The sequence below is a fragment of the Gobio gobio genome, assembly GCF_949357685.1.
Source record: "Gobio gobio genome assembly, chromosome: 10".
Lineage (NCBI taxonomy): Eukaryota > Metazoa > Chordata > Actinopteri > Cypriniformes > Gobionidae > Gobio > Gobio gobio.
Window position 1 is genome coordinate 43,026,547 of NC_137116.1, and position 24,144 is coordinate 43,050,690.

At 36.2% G+C, this 24,144-nt stretch overlaps 1 protein-coding gene across 1 annotated transcript in view; it reads left to right on the forward strand.

Annotated features, from left to right (window-relative positions):
- Positions 1-22,400, forward strand: part of nphp4 (nephronophthisis 4) — a 268,868-nt gene extending 246,468 nt beyond the window's left edge. Inside the window, exons 23-29 of the mRNA XM_079826906.1 lie at positions 8,372-8,531; positions 8,673-8,737; positions 9,312-9,397; positions 12,012-12,183; positions 16,250-16,429; positions 19,274-19,417; positions 21,673-22,400. Of these exons, the coding sequence (XP_079683032.1) occupies positions 8,372-8,531; positions 8,673-8,737; positions 9,312-9,397; positions 12,012-12,183; positions 16,250-16,429; positions 19,274-19,417; positions 21,673-21,813 (948 nt within the window). The 3' untranslated portion in view covers positions 21,814-22,400. The remainder of the gene's footprint in view (positions 1-8,371; positions 8,532-8,672; positions 8,738-9,311; positions 9,398-12,011; positions 12,184-16,249; positions 16,430-19,273; positions 19,418-21,672) is intronic.
- The last annotated feature ends 1,744 nt before the right edge of the window (positions 22,401-24,144 follow it).

Below are 24,144 nucleotides of genomic sequence, written 5' to 3' on the forward strand. Positions count from 1 at the left end.
GCGTATATGTTGGCGTTAGATTATGCTTATACTCCTCTCAACGCCTGATTTATGAAGCTGTGCGCACCTCTGAAATCCAGGTGTACGCAATACCTGCCCTTGATAAATGCCGCAGCGGAAAACAATCGTCATTAGAATAACACGCTCCTATATATTCAAGTCTCTGCCTCCCCCACGCCCTCATTTTACGCCATGGACACACGGAAGACGGCAAAGAAGCGAAACTTCTCCGACGTGGAGATCGAGACCATCACCAGGGAAGTGGAAAAAAACTAAATTGTTTAATTTGGGAGTTTAAAGAGTGGGATTAAAGGCGCCCACAAAAACAAAATATGGACCCAAATTACAAGTACTGTTAATAGTGTGGGGGTTGAGAAGCGCACTCCAGCAGAGGTAATGTTTTATTGCTTAATATAGACCAATAGTGATCAAGTTAAGTATGAGTTTTCTTGTTTATTGTAGGTGAAAAAAAGTGGTCAGATATAAAGATCGCCACAAAGAGGCGCGCGTCTCGGCACTGATGAGGAGCCAGAGTCAGACATCATTGACAATTGATGTACGGTGGAAATCCAGTTTAAATAGCTGTTTGGATGAGAAATTACCTATCACAATGCATTATTTTACAGCACGTGTTTTGAAACAATTAGCATTTAATTTCGTATCATATCACAGGTATTGGGGTGTACAATAGTGATGATGATGTGATGTGGAGTACCATTCATTCACATTAATAATTGCATGACAATTTGTAAGATTCTTCTTATTATTATGATTTTTATTATTAATTACGCTTATTGTTATTTAGAAGAATGTTGTTATATTTATTATTTATTTTATTATTATTTAAAAGAAGAAGAATGTCATTTTTATTATTTTGTCAGTCTGAATTATTTTCAGTCCCAGTCCGTGCGCAGCTGCCAGGCCTAACCCTGAAACGTCAGGTAAAGCGCACAGGCTCGCAACTGGAGGAATACAAATGCCTACAAATCAAATGCTTTGGTAAAGTCACACAAATTAAACATTAAAGTCCATGTTGCACAAAAATAAACACTGAAGTTTATAATTACTTTGTTGTTGTTGATGTTGTTTTTTTACAGTGGGTCATAATATAGCATATCTTTGTCAGTGCGTTTTGTGGTGTTAGGAATTGTTTTTCTGTGCATTTTCGCACTAACTCAAAACATGCGTACACCACCTCCTGAGCTGGCGTAGGATTTGAGCGTGCCGTACGCCAACGTCCATATTGATAAATCTCAAAGTCACCGTGGTTTTGGGTTTACGCCAGGTGTACGCTGGAAATTTGGTGTACGCACTCTTGATAAATGAGGGCCATTCTGTTTACGCCAAATTCTGACTCTGAAAGTCTCAACAGAAATCGAGACTCATCAGACCAGGCAACATTTTTCCAGTCTTCAACGGTCCAATTTTGGTGAGCTTGTGCAAATTGTAACCTCTTTTTCCTATTTGTAGTGGAGATGAGTGGTACCCGGTGGGGTCTTCTGCTGTTGTAGCCCATCCGCCTCAAGGTTGTGCGTGTTGTGGCTTCACAAATGCTTTGCTGCATACCTCCGTTGTAACGAGTGGTTATTTCAGTCAAAGTTGCTCTTCTATCAGCTTGAATCAGTCGGCCCATTCTCCTCTGACCTCTAGCATCAACAAGGCATTTTCACCCACAGGACTGCCGCATACTGGATGTTTTTCCCTTTTCACACCATTCTTTGTAAACCCTAGAAATGGTTATGCGTGAAAATCCCAGTAACTGAGCAGATTGTGAAATACTCAGACCGGCCCGTCTGGCACCAACAACCATGCCACGCTCAAAATTGCTTAAATCACCTTTCTTTCCCATTCTGACATTCAGTTTGGAGTTCAGGAGATTATCTTGACCAGGACCACACCCCTAAATGCATTGAAGCAACTGCCATGTGATTGCTTGATTAGATAATTGCATTAATGAGAAATTGAACAGGTGTTCCTAATAATCCTTTAGGTGAGTGTATGTTACATGTTGTGCGCGAGTCGGTGGACGGAACTACAGAATTAGGTGTTGGTCTTGAGGCTGCATTTTGCTGCTCTCTGCCGTCACAGGAAAGAACATTCGCAGATCTCTCGTTTGATGTCAATAAAATCTTTTATTTGACTAACAAGGAATTTTTCAGCTCCGAAACTTACAGGATATTCTTATATTACGATGACCTTTTATGTATCAAAAGCTCAAGGAGAAGTTGATTTCTCAATTCATGACCCCTTTAAACTTGAATGTTACTGATGCACTCTTGCATGAACGAAACTGAAGTTACATGTTTTTGTGTTGTTGTATGTATTTTTAGTCAAGTACGGCACCTGTCCACTTGAGTATGCAAATACTGAAATCTCCAAATGATTAGATCTGCTTTTTTTTTTTTAAAGAGTAACCTGCTTAATTGAGACATAGAGCTGGCTCTTGAACACAACTTATATTGAGTTATCCTCATTATATTCTATAAGTTTTCAATTTTTGACCTGAAGAAGCAAATACATTTCATTTGAACCTGCCATTAATATTACTTCCATTTGATTAATTTCAGCCTTTTAAATTCATAAGTCTGTTAATGAGAAACATTGATCAACTATCCTATTGCCTTTGATAATTCATATTTCATAATCAGGTTCACAAAGATTCTTAACACTCACCCTGCAGATTTCCACCACCCCTACAATGTGTATTAAATATTTTGGTGAATTAATGCTTTCAGATACCAGTACACTCAGCTCTGCTTAGGCCTGTCACAATTATTTGATATAACTGTGATTATTGTGCCCTTCAAATTCCAATCATTTTTGACACCCAAATAAAGGAAATTTAAGCAAATGTAGAAAATGCACGTTTTATCTCTCTGTTTCTGATATGTGCACACGCTGTCTGTGATGACTCACGTCACACTCACACAAAAGCATAAACAAGGATAAACAGTGCATAGTGAATAGCTCCAGTTTTAATTAAATTTATCATTCATGTAACTGTAAATGTTCTTGGTAGTTTTGCCCTACACTTGACAGACAAGGAGATTACCTGCTTATACCATTTCTGTGGAAATAGAATAAAAGTATACAGTCTACAGTGTATATCAGAGTAGGCAAGGGAGGCAGTGTCTCCTCAAAATAAACTGGATGAGAAAATAATATATATATACAAAAAAATAAAACATCGCACATATTACAAAATGTGACATTAAACAGTGTAAAAGTCACTCGTTTTTATAAAGTAACAGTGTCCTATAACAGTTTTGTGCGGGGTAGTAGAAATTAGTGGGGAAAAGTCACGTGAGAGGAGGCAATGGCTCCATCACGCTATGATTGGATATGATTGGTAATGATTGGATATATCATATGATTGGTTTGTTGTGATAAAGCCTGCCTCTTGTTTTAGTGTGTGTTCTGGTATCAACCTGAATGAAGACAAGCATGGCATTAATGGGAAGACTAATTCATAAGTAAATAAACAACTCAGCCACTGAGATATCACCGCTTTGTCACGTCAAAATCAAACTTGAAATGGCTGGAATACATGATGTCTCTGGGGTTTTTTTAAGTGAGCAATCAGCTTGGGGAAATTAAAGGTACATATTAGTCACTGTGGCCAGTGTGTACAAGCTTGATGACTGCTGAAAATAAGCAGATTGTTAAAAAGAAAAGCTGAACATTAGTTCACAAATAAAATGTATTGTTTAAATTGTTACCAGCTTTTATTTATTATTTTGGAATAAATGTAACAATTAGTAAAACACTAACTTTAAATGTATACTTGGTTTAAATGAATAGAACATTACATTGTGTAAAAATACAAAATAGAAAGTATTTGGTCTCTCTTTTTATGTAATGGTTATTTAACCACCAAACAAACAATTTTATATATATATTTTTAAATGCGAGGACTTTGCCTCCTCATTTTAAAACACCACGCACACGACTGGTGTGTATATATTATTTTGTATATACAGAATATTATACCGTTCAAAGTACGGAGTCTGTAAAATGTATTTGAAAGAAGTCTCTTTATGCTCCCTAAGGCTGCATTTATTTGCTCAAAAATATAGTGAAACAGTAATATTGTATTAAATTAAAATAACAGTTTTATATTTTATTATATTTCAAAATGTAATTTATTCCTGTGATGACAAAGCTGAATTTTCAGCAGCCAATACTCCAGTCTTCAGAGTCACATGTCCCTTCAGAAATCATTCTAATATGCTGATTTGGTGTTCAAGAATTTTTTTATTATTATAAATGTTGAAAACATATTTTTTGTGGAAACTGATACATTTATCAAAATTATTTTATAAATAAAAAGTTAAAAAGAACAGCATTTATTTTAAATATAAGTCTAATGTTACATTTAATCAATATAATTCATCCTTGTTGAATAAATGTATTCATTTCTTTCAAAAAATCTTTTTTTGACACCAACCTTTTGAACGGTAGTGTATATTATAATATATTAATTATATTATATTCCATCTGATTCTATTCATTACCCATCTTAACATGTTTATTCATATTTTGGAAGGACAGTGAAAGTTCTTACTCGATGCTTAAAGGTATGGTAGGCAATTTCAGAGCTGCTAACAATAACAAGCTACATTTTGAAAGCATGAGATCCCACCCTCCCTTCAGAGTGCTCTCCAAAGCCACGGCCCTTCCAAAAGACATGAACGCACACAGCACAGTGTGCAAAGCGTCACGAGAGACGGTGTTAAATTACCTCACGTCTCGAACCACATGACATTACAATAATAATAAACGTAAACAACTTCCAAAGCTCTGACTTGTACCACCTGACTGCTGCAGACTCAGAACTCCGAACTCATAAATCCAAGTCTGAGGACTGAGAACAGCTCCGGGTAGAAAATGAGAGGTTGCCGTCTCTAAATTACAGTTACAACATGGCGTGAAAGCAGCATAAGCTTGTTGTTTTGGTTCAGGAGGAACTGTAAAAAGTGGGCGCTGTTTGCGCTCAGTGACTGTATGTCTACAACTCTGCATAGCTTTACGGAACGCGAGATGGGTGCGAACGCATGATGTGTGATGATTGGACGAAAACATTTTTAGTCCTGAGACTTCCACAAACGATATATGTACATTTTTTAAATGTTTAGACCAACTTCTATCATTGATTGTTTTCAGGATATAAAGAGATATTCAAACAGAATATCAAAAAGTGTTTATGAAAAAAAATGGCCTACCCTACCTTTCAACTGTGAAGCGAGTCTCTACGTGTGGGTTGATGTGCTATTCTAGGGCGTTGTAGTTGATTATGTCTTTGGGCAGTTGATGCCATATATATAGCCCAGAGAGACGGATGCCCTGCAGTATTACTGACACGCACACATCGACACACAAAACTCCCATATCATTTTTAGATCATTTGGGGTCAAGCATTCCTGTGCACAGATTGACATCACCTCCAGAGGAGTGTCAATGTGTTGTCTTGGGCTGTGAATCCGACAGCCAGCTCGACTGTATCTCACCTGAGAGAGGTTATGCACTCAGACTGCAGATGACTCACAGTACTTCATATCGCAGCACATACTGTCAGTGCTGTTCATTCAGTGTGGAATGATTTCAGATAGGTCTGTCATTTATTGGTAGACCTTGACCACCTCTGCTGAAAAGAGCAGCTTAGACCATCATTTTGGTTTATGGTGGTTTATGCTAGTTTGGTGCGATAGTACAACATTTTTTGTGATTTGCAAGATCGGTTTCATTCATTTGTTTGAAAAACAAGCCAAAATATGTTTACAATACAGATTATTTCAAAGCAGCATCACAAAAATGAACAAGGAAATAACTGAATGATGTACTGAATGATGCTGAATGATGTACTGAATGATGAACTGAATGATGAACTGAATGATGCTGAATGATGGTGAATGATGTACTGAATGATGAACTGAATGATGAACTGAATGATGAACTGAATGATGCTGAATGATGAACTGAATAATGAACTGAATGATGTACTGAATGATGCTGAATGATGAACTGAATAATGAACTGAATGATGCTGAATGATGTACTGAATGATGAACTGAATGATGAACTGAATGATGCTGAATGATGAACTGAATGATGTACTGAATGATGCTGAATGATGCTGAATGATGAACTGAATAATGAACTGAATGATGTACTGAATGATGCTGAATGATGTACTGAATGATGAACTGAATGATGCTGAATGATGTACTGAATGATGAACTGAATGATGCTGAATGATGTACTGAATGATGCTGAATGATGAACTGAATGATGCTGAATGATGAACTGAATGATGCTGAATGATGAACTGAATGATGAACTGAATGATGTACTGAATGATGCTGAATGATGTACTGAATGATGTACTGAATGATGAACTGAATGATGAACTGAATGATGAACTGAATGATGCTGAATGATGCTGAATGATGTACTGAATGATGAACTGAATGATGAACTGAATGATGAACTGAATGATGCTGAATGATGAACTGAATAATGAACTGAATGATGTACTGAATGATGCTGAATGATGAACTGAATAATGAACTGAATGATGCTGAATGATGTACTGAATGATGAACTGAATGATGAACTGAATGATGCTGAATGATGAACTGAATGATGTACTGAATGATGCTGAATGATGAACTGAATAATGAACTGAATGATGTACTGAATGATGCTGAATGATGTACTGAATGATGAACTGAATGATGAACTGAATGATGCTGAATGATGTACTGAATGATGAACTGAATGATGCTGAATGATGTACTGAATGATGCTGAATGATGAACTGAATGATGCTGAATGATGAACTGAATGATGCTGAATGATGAACTGAATGATGAACTGAATGATGTACTGAATGATGCTGAATGATGTACTGAATGATGTACTGAATGATGAACTGAATGATGAACTGAATGATGAACTGAATGATGCTGAATGATGCTGAATGATGAACTGAATGATGTACTGAATGATGAACTGAATGATGCTGAATGATGTACTGAATGATGAACTGAATGATGCTGAATGATGTACTGAATGATGCTGAATGATGAACTGAATGATGCTGAATGATGAACTGAATGATGCTGAATGATGAACTGAATGATGCTGAATGATGAACTGAATGATGAACTGAATGATGCTGAATGATGAACTGAATGATGCTGAATGATGCTGAATGATGAACTGAATGATGTACTGAATGATGCTGAATGATGAACTGAATAATGAACTGAATGATGCTGAATGATGTACTGAATGATGAACTGAATGATGCTGAATGATGAACTGAATGATGAACTGAATAATGAACTGAATGATGAACTGAATGATGAACTGAATGATGAACTGAATGATGAACTGAATGATGCTGAATGATGAACTGAATGATGCTGAATGATGAACTGAATAATGAACTGAATGATGCTGAATGATGTACTAAATGATGAACTGAATGATGTACTGAATGATGCTGAATGATGTACTGAATGATGCTGAATGATGAACTGAATAATGAACTAAATGATGCTGAATGATGTACTAAATGATGAACTGAATGATGTACTGAATGATGCTGAATGATGTACTGAATGATGAACTGAATGATGAACTTCATCAAATATGAGATGGTGGTCCGGTGGGTTAAACCATGGAACTGATACGCAGAAGGTTGCTGGTTCGATCCCAGCGGTCACCACCAGTGTGTCCTTGAGCAAGGCACTTTACTCCATGTTGCTCCTTCTAAAAAGAAAAAGACAAATAGTGTAATTTAGTTCAAGTCAGTTCAGTGTTGGCTAAGTTCATTTCTATAACAGCAAAGTTCATCAATTATGAAGCAAAATGGCTGTTATTAAGCTTTTATTAAAATGTTATTAAAAATTCTGTTTTATTCTCATCTGATACTGTCAGTTTAGTTACAGTAATGCATTTATAAGGGAAATCAATGGGGCAAGGCATTGCCTCAGGACAATTATAAAAATAAATAAATAAACATTTTGACATTTTAGCCATGAGACAAAGAACTTTTTTTGTAAAAAATAAATAAAAGTATATACGGTACATATCATATGAGTGTATAAAACAATGCTTTTAGACCATCTACATTGCCTTGCCCCATAGACATTCATTGCAAGTGCATTACTGTACATGCAAAAATAAAAAAAGTGGGAGAAAATGACTGTCTGTGGTAATTGACAGCATGTCGCTGATGCAGTCAATATATGTCGGTTTAACTTGTTGAACCCAGAACATTCCAATAGATTTCGTTCTCCTAAGCATTTTGCAGGAATACCTTTCAGAATGTGTGTAGCTTGCAACCAATCTGTTTGTCTTACAGGTGTTGTTCCGTGGGGAAGACAGAAAGCCTCTGGCAATCTGCCAGGTGGATGTTGAACCGACGCCACATGTGGTGGACCAGACCTTCCGTTTCTACCATCCTGAACTCACCTTCCTAAAGAAGGCCATTCGCCTGCCTGCAGCCTGGGACGACACAGCAGGTGCTGCTCATTACAAACATCTTTGCCGCTGTGTACGCACATACATAAACACACGCACGCACAAACACACTTCAGTGTCTGCTATTAGTCCTGAACTAAAGACCTCATTTGTGCTCTGTCTCCTTTTGTACTTGCTCACAGATGGTACCGCCACCCTTCATGTGCGCTGCAGCGACCCCAATGTCATCTGCCACACCACCAGCTTGGTGAGCCAATCAGGAGTCACTCGTAATAGCAGCCAGCCAATCAGAATGGGGATGAGTTATTAATTAATGTCTGAAGCTTTGTGCTAACTCATTGTGACGTCAAGGCTGCACACCTGCTACAAGACTATTTATTTTTCATAAAATATTTTTATTTGTAGTATTATGTTTTATACAATACTATTTATTTTTATAATTAGTTGTCATAAATGTTTTATTTTTAGATTTTTCAGAAAAAGTATACTATTTTTAGATTTTTCAGAAAAGACTATAATTCACAGTATATATTTTTAATTTTCCATTAGTAACCGTTAAAATTAATCAGGTATTCATTATTGATACATTTTAATATTTAAATTTGAATCTATTATATTATATTCTATTATTTGTATTATGTTTCATACAAGAATGTTTTTGTGTTTATTGTTCATAAAATATTTATTTTTATATTTTTCTTATAATGACTTTAATATTCTTTTTTTATTTTTCATTAGTAACCAATAAAATTAATAAGATAACCATTACTGATTAAACATTATTATTTTATGATTAATTTTCTTACGTTTTGAAACTTTAGACTCCAGGAGAACCACAGGATGTCTACCTGAAAGTACCTGGTAGCCCAAGTCCACAGATTAGGAAATTCTTCATCACCATTTTCACGTACGTACATCTCCGCTTGCACCTTCTTCGTTATGTGGATAAAAGTTCACTCGTCATTTTTTTTAGGAAAGTGAGAACCTGTTAATTTTCACTCTTACAGATGCACTGAGAGGTGTGTGTGTGTGTGTGTGTGTGTGCGAACCTCTGTTTTTGGCTGCGTTCGTGTGTCTGAAAGCCTGGTCCCTGATTAATCCCTTCATGTGTGATTAATGACATTTGCTTAATCAGGATGTCTCATTTACTGTCTGATTGCATCAGATCATAATATTCATTTATTCATCAAAATCTGCAACATCTCTGAGTTCATAATCAGTGAACATGAATAAAAACACAATTTTAGAACCTGCACATCACACATCTCTCACTGGAACTTGAACCAGCGAGAATGACAGCAAAACATATTAATTAAAGGCAGACAGTTCACTTGCATTATGCTTATACTGTAATATCTTGAACACAATACATTATAACTAATATAATATTATATAATTATATAACATTTAATTAAGAGATTCCCAAACTACAATTACTTGACAGACGCTCCTATTTCAATAATTTAACCACACATCCACATATTTATGGTTCTCTGATGTTGCTTAATGATCGCACGACATGCAGGTAAACAAATAAAATATAGAATTGTATTAGTAATTTAGTTGTTTTTATTTTAGAATATTAATTTGTTTTAATTTTACATTTTTATGATTTAATTTATTCTTTTTATCAACCCAAAAACCACCTGCAGTTCCCTCACAAAACCCAGTTTGGGAAACCCTGATTTAATTTTTGTAATCTACTATTATAAATACACTATATTGCCAAAAGTTTTGGGACACCTGCCTTTACATGCACATGAACTTTAATGACATCCCATTCTTAATCCATAGGGATTAATATGGAGTTGGCCCACCCTTTGCTGCTATAACAGCTACAAGTCTTCTGGGAAGGCTTTCCACAAGGTTAAGTAGTGTGTTTTGGGGAATTTTTGACCATTCTTCTAGAAGTGCATTTGTGAGGTCAGGCACTGATGTTGGACGAGAAGGCCTGGCTCGCAGTTTCCGCTCTAATTCATCCCAAAGGTGTTCTATCAGGTTGAGGTCAGGACTCTGTGCAGGCCAGTAAAGTTCCTCCACATTAAACTGTCTCATCCATGTCTTTATGGACCTTGCTTTGTGCACTGGTGCACAGTCATGTTGGAACAGGAAGGGGACATCCCCAAACTGTTCCCACAAAGTTGGGAGCATGAAATTGCCCAAAATGTCTTGGTATGCTGAAGCATTAAGAGTTCCTTTCACTGGAACTAAGGGGCCAAGCCCAACCCCTGAAAAACAACCCCACACCATAATCCCCACCAAACTTTACACTTGGCACAATGCAGTAAGGCAAGTACCATTTTCCTGGCAACCGCCAAACCCAGACTCGTCCATCGGATTGCCAGACATGGATTGCTTGGATAATCTGAAGGCCATTCAAAGTTTGGAGGTCTGTAGCTATTGACTCTGCAGAAAGTTGGCAACTTTTGCACACTGTGCGTCTCAGTATGCACTGACCCCGCTCTGTGATTTTACGTGGCCTACCACTTCGTGGCTGAGTTGCTGTTGTTCTCAAATGCTTCCACTTTGTTATAATACCACTAACAGTTGACCGTGTAATATTTAGTAGTGAGGAAATTTCACGAATGGACAGGTGACAACTTATCACGATACCATACTTGAATTCACTGAGCTCCTGAGAGCGATTGCAACACCTGAATTCAATGATTTGGAGGGTTGTCCCAATACTTTTGGCAATATAGTGTATTTGCCATTGGTCATCAAATAGACAGTCCCACCCCAAACTCATGGCATTGGTTGCTTTGTTGAGATCCTCAAACAATTTTAGAAAGTGCCATAATATGTACACTTTTTTGTGACAAAATGAAAGTACATACCTACTTTAACACTTATTTAAAATTGTATGCTTTCTTGTTTTTCTCTTTTAATCTTTCAAAAATGAAAATGTAGTTTGTCAGCGGAACAAATGCATTGGTATCCACTATAATTAGCAAGCTCATAATGGACTTAATGGTTTAAAATGATTGAACAGGGAAGCTCATCAGACACACAGTAACTCATCAAAACTGAGTTTTTGAGAAATTTTAATAACCAGGAGATCAATCAGCTGTAGTTTTTCCCCTATCAACAACAGCTGTTGCTAAGGACAACTCGGCAGCCAAGGACGGTACAAACGTTCTTCAAATTTTGTCCCTTGAGCTCGAGCCCCCTCAGGCTGGGTGAAGAGCTCACGCGCAAAGTACTTTATTTTTAATACAGTCAAACTCTAGAAACCCCGGCAGGCAGAATGACATCAACATCTGCAAAACTCCTGCGGGAACACGACTGCCCGCTGGCACGTGAGATGCTCTTAAAGAAAGGGTGAATGGATGAATTTAAAAAAGGTGACATTTGGGTCTCTCTGAACATCTCTTTTTTGAAGATTTGAGATATGTGTGTGTCTCTCTCAGGGGAAGTGCGGCCTGTCAGGCCTGTCCTGCTATTTTGTCAGTGTATATGAAGAGGTAAGTGATAAAGTATCTTTTGTCTGTCCTTTTTCTGTGTCAATCTCTCTATGGCAGTGACCCTTGGCTGGCCTCCCCAGCGCAGATCTGGCAGGTATATGTGCATTGCCTGCAAAGGACGGACCTGAGCTGTGTGTGCGGCACTCTGAGCTGGCATTCGTTGGTACTGCACGGCACTCAAGCTATTCGCAGGGTCAAGTGCTACACGTCGCATCCCCTCGAGCTTCAGGTACGCATAGCAGGGTCAAAGGAAAACACACTGATCGGGGTAGTGAGCTCTGATGGGGGATTATGAAAAATAATTAGATGAGAAGTGGCTGGGATATTTAGATTTTTTATTTGAGAGCGTTCAAAATGATTAAAAAGTTTAACTAAATAATTTCACATATTTCCGCGATTTAAAATGTAGTCATAAATCTATTTACACATTGAATCCCCAAATTCCTGTACAATTAACAAGGGGAAATTCAAATAATATTTCTTTAAAGGGTTAGTTCACCCAAAAATGAAAATTCTGTCATTAATTACTCACCCTCATGTCGTTGGACACCCGTAAGACCTCCGTTCATATTCGGAACACAAATGAAGATATTTTAGTTGAAAGCTGATGGCTGAGAAAGGCTTCACACAGGCCTCCATTGGCATTCAGTACATTGACACTTCCAAGATCCATGAAAGGCACTTAAAACGTCGTTACAAAGTCTATCTCACCACAGTGGCTCTACAATAATCATAAAATGCGACGACAATAGTTTTTGTGCGCAAAAAAAAATCAAAATAACACCTTTATCCAACTTGTTCTTGTCTTCCGTGTGCGCCTCCACGACGCATGCGCGAGAATATGACGTAGCGCCGGTGTTCGGGAATCGATGAAATACACACTTAAGCTCCATTTTGAGCACTACGCCGAGACCTAAAGCACGATCAATGTAGAATCCAACAGCTTAGACACGCGCGTCTTCCTCTGCTCGTAAACAAATCGCTTCTGGGTCATATGTCCGAACGCCGGATCTGCGTCATATTCTCGCGCATGCGTCGTGGAGGCGCACACGGAAGTCGAGAACAAGTTGGATAAAGGTGTTATTTTGATTTTTTTTTGCGCACAAAAACTATTGTCGTCGCATTGTATGATTATTGTAGAGCCACTGTGGTGAGATAGACTTTGTAACGACGTTTTAAGTGCCTTTCATGGATCTTGGAAGTGTCAATGTACTGAATGCCAATGGAGGCCTGTGTGAAGCCTTTCTCAGCCATCAGCTTTCAACTAAAATATCTTCATTTGTGTTCCGAATATGAACGGAGGTCTTACGGGTGTCCAACGACATGAGGGTGAGTAATTAATGACAGAATTTTCATTTTTGGGTGAACTAACCCTTTAATGTCAACTTTTTATCAATCAAGCCATTTCAAATTGTATATACAATTATAATTAAAGCCAGTTGACATGTATATTAAAAAAGCTATAATCTTTTAGCATTTAATAATCCTAAAGTAATGTTATTTTTTTCCCAACCAAATTTTTCATATTTTAACCCCTAGGAGTCTGAGCTGTTTTGGGGCCCTTTTAGAAGTTTTGACATACTCTGACATTTGTGTTTTTTTTTTCAGTTGCCTATAAACATATTAATGGCAAAAGTGTAATTACACTGTATTCAGCACAAACTGGGCTACCATAATACCTGAGCAACATGTATGTACATGCTTGTATTTTTGAGAGAAAATTTTTTATGCATGATTTTTGAAAAAACATGAAAATAAAAATGAAGGCCTCAAAACACACAATAGATATGTGTTCACAAGACTTGAAAAATTAGTGTATTTGCATTGAGTTTTTGCTTCAAACTGATGTGAGAATCATTGTGCCTACTTATTCACATAAAACAATACACTGATTTAAAAATTGTAAGACAGTTTTTCTTCACAAAGCCCGTATGCGAGGAGGCGTGATATCTAATGAATAATGATGAGACAACACCTGATATAACAAAAGAACACAATAGCCCGCATAATGAGCTGCATAATTATGCAGGTACTTATGTGACTGAGAGCAGCAGGACAAAGGACATTATATTGTACTTATCTAGTAAATGCATCTTGATTTAAGAATGTTTAAATATTTAGACTAGAAACAAGACAAAAATTACTAAGAGCATTTAAAAAAAAAAAAACATTTTTTGTACTATTTTTTGTTTTTGAAAGTAGTCTCATGCTAAAATAATAAATAATTAAAGTTAAGATACAATTTATACAAAACGAAATTCACTTAAAAGAAAGCAATTCACTTTCTACAAAACAAAACTCCAGAATAATGTATTTAGAATGTAGTAATCAAAGGCCTATTATATTTTAAAATATCAAAAGATTTTACTACACTTAAAAAAAAATGCTCTTCTTATTTAGTTGAAAATTTTACTTATCTAGTAAATGCATCTTGATTTAAGAATGTTTAGATATTTAGACTAGAAACAAGACAAAAATTACTAAGAGCATTTTTTTTCTACATTTTTTGTACTATTTTTATGTTTTTAAAAGTAGTCTCATGCTAAAAAAAATTTAATAATTAATTATTAAAATTAAGATACAATTTATACAAAACGAAATTCCCTTTAAAGAAAGCAATTCTTTTTCTACAAAACAAAACAAAACAAAAATCACTTTCTACAAAACAAAACTCCAGAATAATTTCTGACAAACTTTGATATTAAATTAAAAAAAATAACATTAGGCTATAATATTTAAACATCGATATGAAGCAAAATACGTTTGACTGGTACTATATTTATAGCATCTGAGCAGACATTTGCAAATAAAAGCTTTATTGATGTGACACTAGGCTCTTTTACAATAAACACGTTATAATCTGTCCAAAACAAGCCAAATAAATATTGTCTAATGACATTTAATGTTGCAACAGGATTCATATTTAAACAGTCTTTTTGCATTTAATATTCAGAGATGCTAACAGAATAAACTGACCTTACAATCAGCGGCGGAGTTCTTTGCTTTCAGAAATGAACAGCTTTGCATGAGGAGAATAAATCCAGGATTATTGCTCAAACGCGTCTCAAAACGATGTAGCTGAAGTAACGTTATAGCGCTTCACTAGATATGATTGTATGAGTTGATGTGTGGGTGTCGACTCTGGATCGTCAGTATTTGAATCTGAGAGAGCGCGCGCTCTGTGTGGGCGTGGTCGCATTAGCGCATATAATGAAGTAGCTCGCGGATGACTGATATGTATCGCTTTCCGAACAGATTACATAAACACAGAATATTTGTTTTCGATTTGGTTTACTTTGTTTAAAACCTGACATTTCAACGTTTCTTTAGACATATGTCTCATGTTTGTGAGACAAGTATTCACTAAGCTAGAGTTCCTTTTCTGAAGACTATCTGAATGAATGTCTTTGAGAGAGAGGCTGCAGATCGCGCATAATGTTTGTTTTTTTTATTTTGCAAAAAGCAAAACATTTAGTTTTTATTGTGACTGTACACACACAAAAAATAGAAACTTAACAGATTATAATGATGTATAACACTTGCCTGAATGATTAAAAAAACGAGTTATTTGAGTCTCTTTGGCACTGATAAGAAAAAAAGAGAGCCAATCGCGCCGGCGGGACCGCCGACTCGAGGGGGTTAACAACAGTGATTTTGCAGGTTATGGATTTAGAGACAAAATTATTCAGAGATGGTTTTAGTATGCCGTATAGCAGCCTAATTGTTTAATCTCTCTCATTAGCCTATACGTTTGCTGAAACTCTTTTCATTTACCACATCAAAGAACTGCAGGGTGACTAGTATGAAAATATGTAGGTTTGAATCTCAGAAAATAAGTAAAGATCATAGCGTCAGATGTTCTTGGGTAGCAGCAGTATCATTAAACCTGTGTTCAGCGCACTGCAGCAAAGAAAGTAACGCTTTAATGCAAATAATGAATAATGAAACGTGGATTATATGAGCGCCATAAATCTCAAAATGGGTATTTCCTGTTATTCGAAATATGCAAGCAGAGCAAATACAGCGGCTCCCTTGTCAACAGTGCACTAGTATGCTTATAGCAACCTTACTGTTGGTTTAATTGGCCGTGTGCTAATGTTATACAGCAGGTGCCAAGAAAAGATGATGAAGCAAAGTAGCTATACATTATGAGCTTTAGGTGCAGCCTCATGTTTTCTGAAGCTCTGCAGAGGAGTGTTCCCTGAAGTTGCTTTTTGCTGTGTGGGTTTTCTGTTTTCTGTGGTTTATTCCAGAAGCTCTATGAGCATAAGATTTCCTCTGTTTGTGTGTTCCAGGTGGATCCAGGTGAAGTATTTGCTCTTCCTTCTCAGGGAGTTCAAGATATCCGCATAGGGCTGAGGGCTCTGCGGCCTGGAAGCCGTTTTTTTTACCTCAACGTAGTCGATGTGGACACACGACAGTTAGTCGCCTCCTGGTTGCTGTGCATCACATGCCGACAGCCTGTAATCTCCAAGGTGAGTACGCAAAATGCATAAAAAAAGCAAAAGTGTAACAGTAGAATTCAAATCCCATTCACTTAGAGAAATTGAACTTATTAAATTAATTTCGATAACTATATACCATGAGCTCCAAAGTTGTTTAGTGTATGTATGCCTACTGTGTATCGTACATGTATATCATCCTCAATAAGACACATTTATATTTGTATACAACACTGTTCTTTCTATTCATCAAAGAATGCTGAAAAATATCATGGGTGTCACAGTTACCACAAAAATATTAAGCATCTTAATTTGTGGTATTAATAATAAGAAATGTTTTGTTTTTTTTGAGCGCCAAATATTAGGATGATTTCTAAAGGATCGTGTGACACTGAAGACGAGTAAAGATGCTGAAAATTCAGCTTTATCCATCACAGGGATAAATTACATTTTTAAATATATTCAAATAGAAAACTGTTATTGTAAATTGTAATATGAACTGTATGAACAGAAAATGAACTGTAACTTACTTTAAATACTTGTCACACAAACATGAGACATCTGTCTTAAGAAACGTTAAAATGTCAGGTTTTAAATAATGCAAAACAAATATTCTCTGTTTATGTAATCTGTTTGAAAAGCGAGATATGTCAGTTGTTCGTGACCTGCCACATTAAATGTTAATGTGGCCAAAGCCACGGAGCATGCGTTCTTTTGAAATTCAAATTCTGACGCAATCAATGGGAGTATCCCCACCCGCAACATCTCGAATAGACACGTACTTTACATCGTTTTGAGACGCGGTGAAGAATAATCCTGGAATAATTTACCTCAGAATAAAAGCTGTTTATTTGAAGATTGTAAGGTAAGTTTATTCTGTTAGTGTCTGTGAATATTAAACTGCAAAAAGACAAAATATGAAAGGATATCAAGGATGAAAATCCTGCATGTGTCTGTGTGACGTATTAAACTGCAGATTAACATTTATAGGCTCTATAATATAACAAATACGCTACATAAAATGTCATAGACATAAGACTGTTTAGACAAGTTCTTTGGCCTGTTTTGGATAGATTTTGAAGTGTTTACTGTAAAATAGCCTGGTGTCACTCTTAATTTTAATCAATGTTGTATCAGCCAATTGCCTGGATTTAATAAATAAGAAGCAAATATAACAGACAATAACCTATAATCATGAAATGCCAGCACGATCATGCATTGCACATGAACTGGAGCACGTCTCATGAATGGACACATTACTATTTGAATTCATGTTTTTGAAAACTCTCTTATGCCCATGTATTTATTTGACCAAAAATACAGAAACAAAATATATTTAAAATAATGGTTTTCTATTTTAATACACAATGCAAAGCTGAATTTTCATCAGCCATTACTTAATTTATTCATCCAAGAATACTGAAAAAAGAAAAAATTATTAAGAAGCACAGCTGTTTCCAACATTGATAATAAATCAGCATATTAGAATGATTTCTGAAGGATCATGTGACACTGAAGACTGGAGTAATGGCTGATCAGTTTTACATCAACAAAATAAATTTGATTTTAAAGTAGGCCTATATTAAAAAAGAAAAACATTATTTTATAATATAATGAAATAATTGTAATAATATTTCACAATATTAATGTTTTTCTTTATTTTTGATCAAATAAATGCAAGCTTGATGAGCATGAGACGTTTTTCAAAAACCTTAAAAATAGTAATGTGTCCAATCTTTTGACCGGTAAGCTACTGTATGTAATTTAAATATAATAGGCCTATACAAAATGTTGTTCACATGCAGTGCAATATCAGCAATCATGTTTTCTGTTAAGAGTGGACATTATATTAAGGTTAATACAATAGTTGATCCTATTATCAGTATCCTCTCAGATCACAGAATCATAGTGACCTGATACTGGCCCACTGGCTTTCTATTGTTAAATATATTCTAAATAAACTACAAAAAATATATTTATTTTGTCCTTTTCCTTGGCTCTCTCTTACATACCTGACTCAAAGGCTCATTCATTATGTGGCTCATTATGCGGCTCATTATGTGGTTCTTTATCTCTCATGTGTAAATCACAGCATTATTCATGATTGCTCATACCTCCTCGCATATGAGCTTTGTAAAGAAAAAGTGTCTTACAAAATTTAAATCAATATATTGTTTTATGTGAATGAGCAGGCACAATTATTCTCAAATCAGCTTGAAGCAAAAACTCTAGGTGACAACACCCATTAGTCAAAAGTCTTGTGGACACATATCTATTGTGTTTTGTGGCTTTAATTTGGTGACTTGCATTTTTTCAAAAACCATGCATAAATGTTATTCCCTCAAAAATGCAAGCATGTACATACCTGTTGCTCACATATTATGGTAGCCCAGTTTGTGTTGAATACAGTGTAATCCCAATTTTGCCATTAATATGTTTATAAGCAACTGAAAAAAGCAGAAATCTCAGAGCATGTCAAAAATTCTAAAGGGCCCCCAAACTGTGCAGACCTGTAAGAGTTAATAAAATAATTGCTGCCATAGTAAGCATAAGAGAATTCCTTCAAAAGCATTACAAATACTTACCAACCTCAAACATTTGTACATCTGTAGTGTGTATATATAAATACTAATATTTCTATTAATATATTATAATTTACTAAACAAATTAATATTTGTTTTTACATTTTATGGAAAGAATGACACTGTTCCACTGTGACAGCTCGTCGATTTTTAGCTGAGGAATGGCAAGAACTGAATGGGTTGTTAAATTTCAGCTCTGTGACAGAGGATGTGGTGCATGAAGTCAGTGCCATTGATTTAAACCTGATGTTTTTACTTCAGTTATTTTACAGTATGTCTCTCTGTATCTCCCCAGGCATTTGAAATCAACGTTCCTGTAGACGGAGGGAAGGGCAGCAATAAGAAAATCAGTTTCACAAACCCCTACTCTTCCTCTAGAGTATTCAATCTCCGCACAGACCGCCCAGACCTGCTTCAGTTTAAAGAGGAGCAATTTCACGTGAGAGAATCCAAAGCTAATTCTTGTTCTATCAACTTTGTTAGGAGGCCTTGCTGTGTAACATTGAATAAGAACCATATTGTCAAAGCCCCATTCACCAGAAAGGTGTCTAGAGCCCGGAGGAGAAGGATCTTGACATGTCTCTGTCTAAGAATCAATTTCTGTCTCTCTAAACTGTCATTCTTAGACACGTTTCACAGTATGTGAAGTTCTCTGTATATTGGAGAACTCAATTTGTGCCCTGGCCACTCTCACAATGCCGGTCCCCTGAGGAAACCATAAAGCTGCAGTCCAAAAAAATAGGGCGACGAGAGAGATTGCCACAGTCAGGCCGGGAACATCAATATCTCTCACCTTTAGGGCTCAGAATGATGCGTGTAGGTCTTACAGCTCTACGTTAGACTTCAATTAAAAGCTGTTAATTGATTAGGTGATCAATACACAACCGTTGGCTATTACTCCAGATGGAGACAGAACATTAGTTAGCCACAGGGACAGTGTCTCGGATATATAAGTGTGGCTTTTGGGGTCACAAAGTAATTTTTTCTGATCATCATTTTGCACAGAAACGGTGTAAAACAGAACAGGGTAAAATGTTAATTTCATCATTCAGTGCCCTCATTGATCGCTGTAAGGTTTAGTGAGTTTCACACCCCATATCTAGGCAATAAATAGCGAAACAATGTGAAATATGCAAGTGACAGTATTGAACAGAACGGATTAATGATATCTCCGCGTCAAATAAAAGCTGTGAAGCTCATAAAGATAGGAAATGGCCTGTTCCATTTTCTTGCTAGTCAACACGGCTTCAATTATCTTCTCTCTCGCTGGATTTATGGGGTCTATATTTTTGAAAAATGTGGCTAGAGATGTTGCTTTTTCCCTCTTCAAGAAATAACAACTGTGTCATCGTAAAATAGGCGCAGAGCCAAAAAGACAACAGAACAATCGATACATGCGTGCTTTTGAGGAGATTATGAACTAAATCCTCGACTGTGTTCCATATGTCTTGTCAGCCATTAGAGCTAATGTATAAAGACAAAGAGAGAGCAATTTCTCTCTTCTTCCTCTAAACACTGGAGTGCAACCAATTTATGTTACAACAGATCTCAGGAATAGCAATGGGATCCGTAAGGAATTTAATGATTGTAGTTTTGTTTCCAATTCCACTTAAAGAATCAGTTCACCCAAAAGACATCATTTACTCACCATCCTGTCGTTCCATCCTGGCCACTCTTTTCAATGGAATGAAAGTGAATGAAAGGGCGGGGCTGTAAAGCTCCAAAATGACAAACATAAAAGAAGTCGGAGTCGTTCACATCGCTAAATTCACAAAAAGCTATCATATGACAGCAGAGTTGTATGGACCACTTTTCTACTTCTTTTTGAAACTAATTCCATGTGGGGAAAACAACTGCCTGTACAGTTGTCTATTAGTGTTCCATGGAAAATAGAAAGTGACATAATGACATTAGGTTCAGAATGGCATAAGGGTAAGTAAATTATGACAGAAGTTGAATGTTGGGGCAAACTTTTCTTGTGGTGATTGTTTTAAAACAATGCTTTTCACACTCAAAAGCTGATTCAGATGCACAGCTAACAAAATAAGATGTGTAGTACTGAACTTCTTGATTTTCTATCATTTCTATCTTTGACGGAAGAATGCAATAATGAAAAGGTTTTTGTTAACTAAAAACTAAAACGATTGAAATAATTTAAATAAAGCTGTAATAAAATAAAATATACATATTAAGTTGAAGTATGAAAATGACTAAAACTAAGACATTTAAATAAATAATAAAAATGACAAAAGCACAAAGAACAAAATTACTAAAACTAAAATGAAAATATAAAAATGAAAGATAAAATATTAGTAAATACTGTAAAAGTATGTAAATAACAATGTATAGATTTAAAAAAAAGTTTTTTTTTGTTTTTTTAATTATTTAAATTGTAGTTTTTTGTTTTTTATTTTATTTACATTTTTTATTATACATTTATTTATTATTTATTTTAATTTGAACCGGTTCTGGTTGAAAACTGGTTTTCGATTCCCAAACTTTCTCTATTTTCCTAGATTTGAAAGTGGAAAACCATTTTCAGTCAGAATCAGCTTCATTATAAATAAATAAATACCTGATACTGGTTGATTTTGCAATTCTTTGCTGCTTTGTTTTTACATACCTGTATTTGTGAGTGCATGTATACGTATACAAATACATACATATTAATGCGTGTGTGTGTGTGTGTTGTAGATTGGGGGAGGGGAACTCTACACCATCGGCCTGCGCTTTGCTCCAAGTCAGAACCCCGGCATGGAAGAGATTCTCATCTTCATCAATGACAAACAGGATAAGAACGAGGACACTTACTGTGTTAGGGTTCAGTACAGATAACACAACCCCATCACACTGCATTATAGCTGCTGCTTTTGCCCACGAACAGACCTTGAACCAGCAGATCGATGTGGATTCACTCACATCGAGGACATGTATTTTTGCTTATACAGTGAGATAAGTTCGTCCAAATAACATGAGATGTATTGTATATTATTCTTTCCCATTGTATAGTACAGACCAAACATACTCTATATATAAATGCAGACAGAGCTTATTGAGTACATGGAGTCTCTCACATGTGCTGGAGTAAAGCCACCATGCGGTGCTGAAGGCTGAAACAGAAGAGGCTCTCTGCAGAGCTGATGCTCATATCGGCTCTCTTGATGTGTGTGTTTATGGTTACGTTGAACCCCTGCTGTGATGTGTCATTAGCAGCAGAGAGCTGATGGCCACTTGCCCAGGACTTCAGCTCTAGATCTTCAAAAAGCAAGACGTGCGTGTAAGAACAAGCATTTTATTTTATTAGGTGTTACGTTTACACTTACTGAGGATAGAGTGCTTAATTTGGGGGAAGAAAATGCAGCCATCCTTCATTCTTTTTACTGTTTTTTTTTGTACTAGCATCAATAAAAAAGGTTCTGATTTTTGAGTGTGATTCTTTGCATCAATGACAACATGCTATGTTTGTGTGTATGTGTGTTTGCAGTAGCTGCGAATGGTTTCCATTAACATCGGTGGACTAATCTCCTGGCTCCTATTAGAGCTACAGCTGCCTGAGTCTGACAACAACCAAATAACCTGCCAACTAACCGGTCTAGACATGGAAGACAGGTGGAAAACACAGACCAAAAGAGAGATCATGCAGAAAATATACAGTGGGATGCAATCTTGAGGTTTTTTTTGTAGTTTTTTTCAGCAATAAAAATTCAAATTAACTGTATAAATTAAACTAAATAATAAAATAAAAAACGATATCATAATTGGCATTAATTGTAATTAATTGTACATTTAAAAAATGTACAGTAGTGCTTTTATTTGGGGAAAGACGCATTAATTTAGTCAGATTAGTTAAAACGGTAAATACTTGAGCACCAAATCAGCATATTAGAATGATTTCTAAAAGGGTCATGTAACACTGAAGACTATCCCTTTGATGGCAAAGCTGAATTTTCAGCATCATTTCTCCAATTTACATTTTAAAATAATATTCAAAAAGGACATTTTTTAATTGTAATAATATTTCACAATATTACTGATTTTATATATAGATGTCTCATTAGTGGCGGTTTCTATGGGCCGCTATGTGTAGTCCATCCACCATATTGGAACAGTCAAAGCTTGCCTGTCAACACTCAAGAGGCTGTGTCTGCAACCATGTATGAATATCTATATCTCCAATAGTCTTCAGCAGATGATTTTGTGTCAAAGGCGTCGGCTAACACAACATTAAAAAGTTACCATAGTTTAAAATCCTGTAATATTGAGTTAACACATGTAAAAACACAAACCAACCCATTTCTTCGATACATTAAATCTCTGCGTTTTTTACAACCAGAGGCTGTGCAATGTTGTGGCATCTTGGGAAAACAAATAGATTTTTACCGAGTGACGACATCATCTGAAATGTTGACCGTTGCAAGATGTGGACGTGAGAGCGGTCGAATGTGGCATCTACGTATACATATCTATGATCTTACTGACCCCAAACTTTTTATGTTTCCCATAAGTTGGGAATAAGGGTTCAATTCGACAAAAATCAAGTGGTTACAGGGTTGCATGCAAAAGTTGGTGCTTGGCTAAATACATTTTGTGGAGTTCAGGCAAAAGAGGACAAACCAAATAAGACATTCTGAAATGCATAAGCATTTTCCATAAGCTTTTAATTCTTCACTCACATAGTTATGCTGATAATATCATTTGTAATGGGGATAAATGTATGAAATTTGAAAAATAGAAAGTAGAAGTTGTATTAGTTCTTGTACTTTTGGACCCCACTATGTGTTATGTGTGTGGAAGAAGTGTGATAAATCTTCACTTCATCTCAGGCTTCTTGGTGCGGCTGTGAGTTTACATTCCAGAATTGTGTTCCTACATCCCCAGAGCAAACGTCAGCAATCTCTCTCGAGGCCCTTTAATTTTCTCCAAAGAACCTTCACTTGGCACACCCAAGTGAAGTGCACTGTGAAGGGGTGAAGATCTCGCTCTGATACTGTTCAGAGAGGCCTGCGCTGTCCACACTGTTGACATGCTTTTTTCTGTTCGGAGAGGTTTTTGTTTTTCAGTGCATATGCGTGCTTCCTCTGACACGCAGCAAGCACAGTCTCTGCAGAGACAGCGCCTTGATGTTGTTAGGTGCTGCTTGGAATGCTTTGCTGCCGCTTGCGTGCG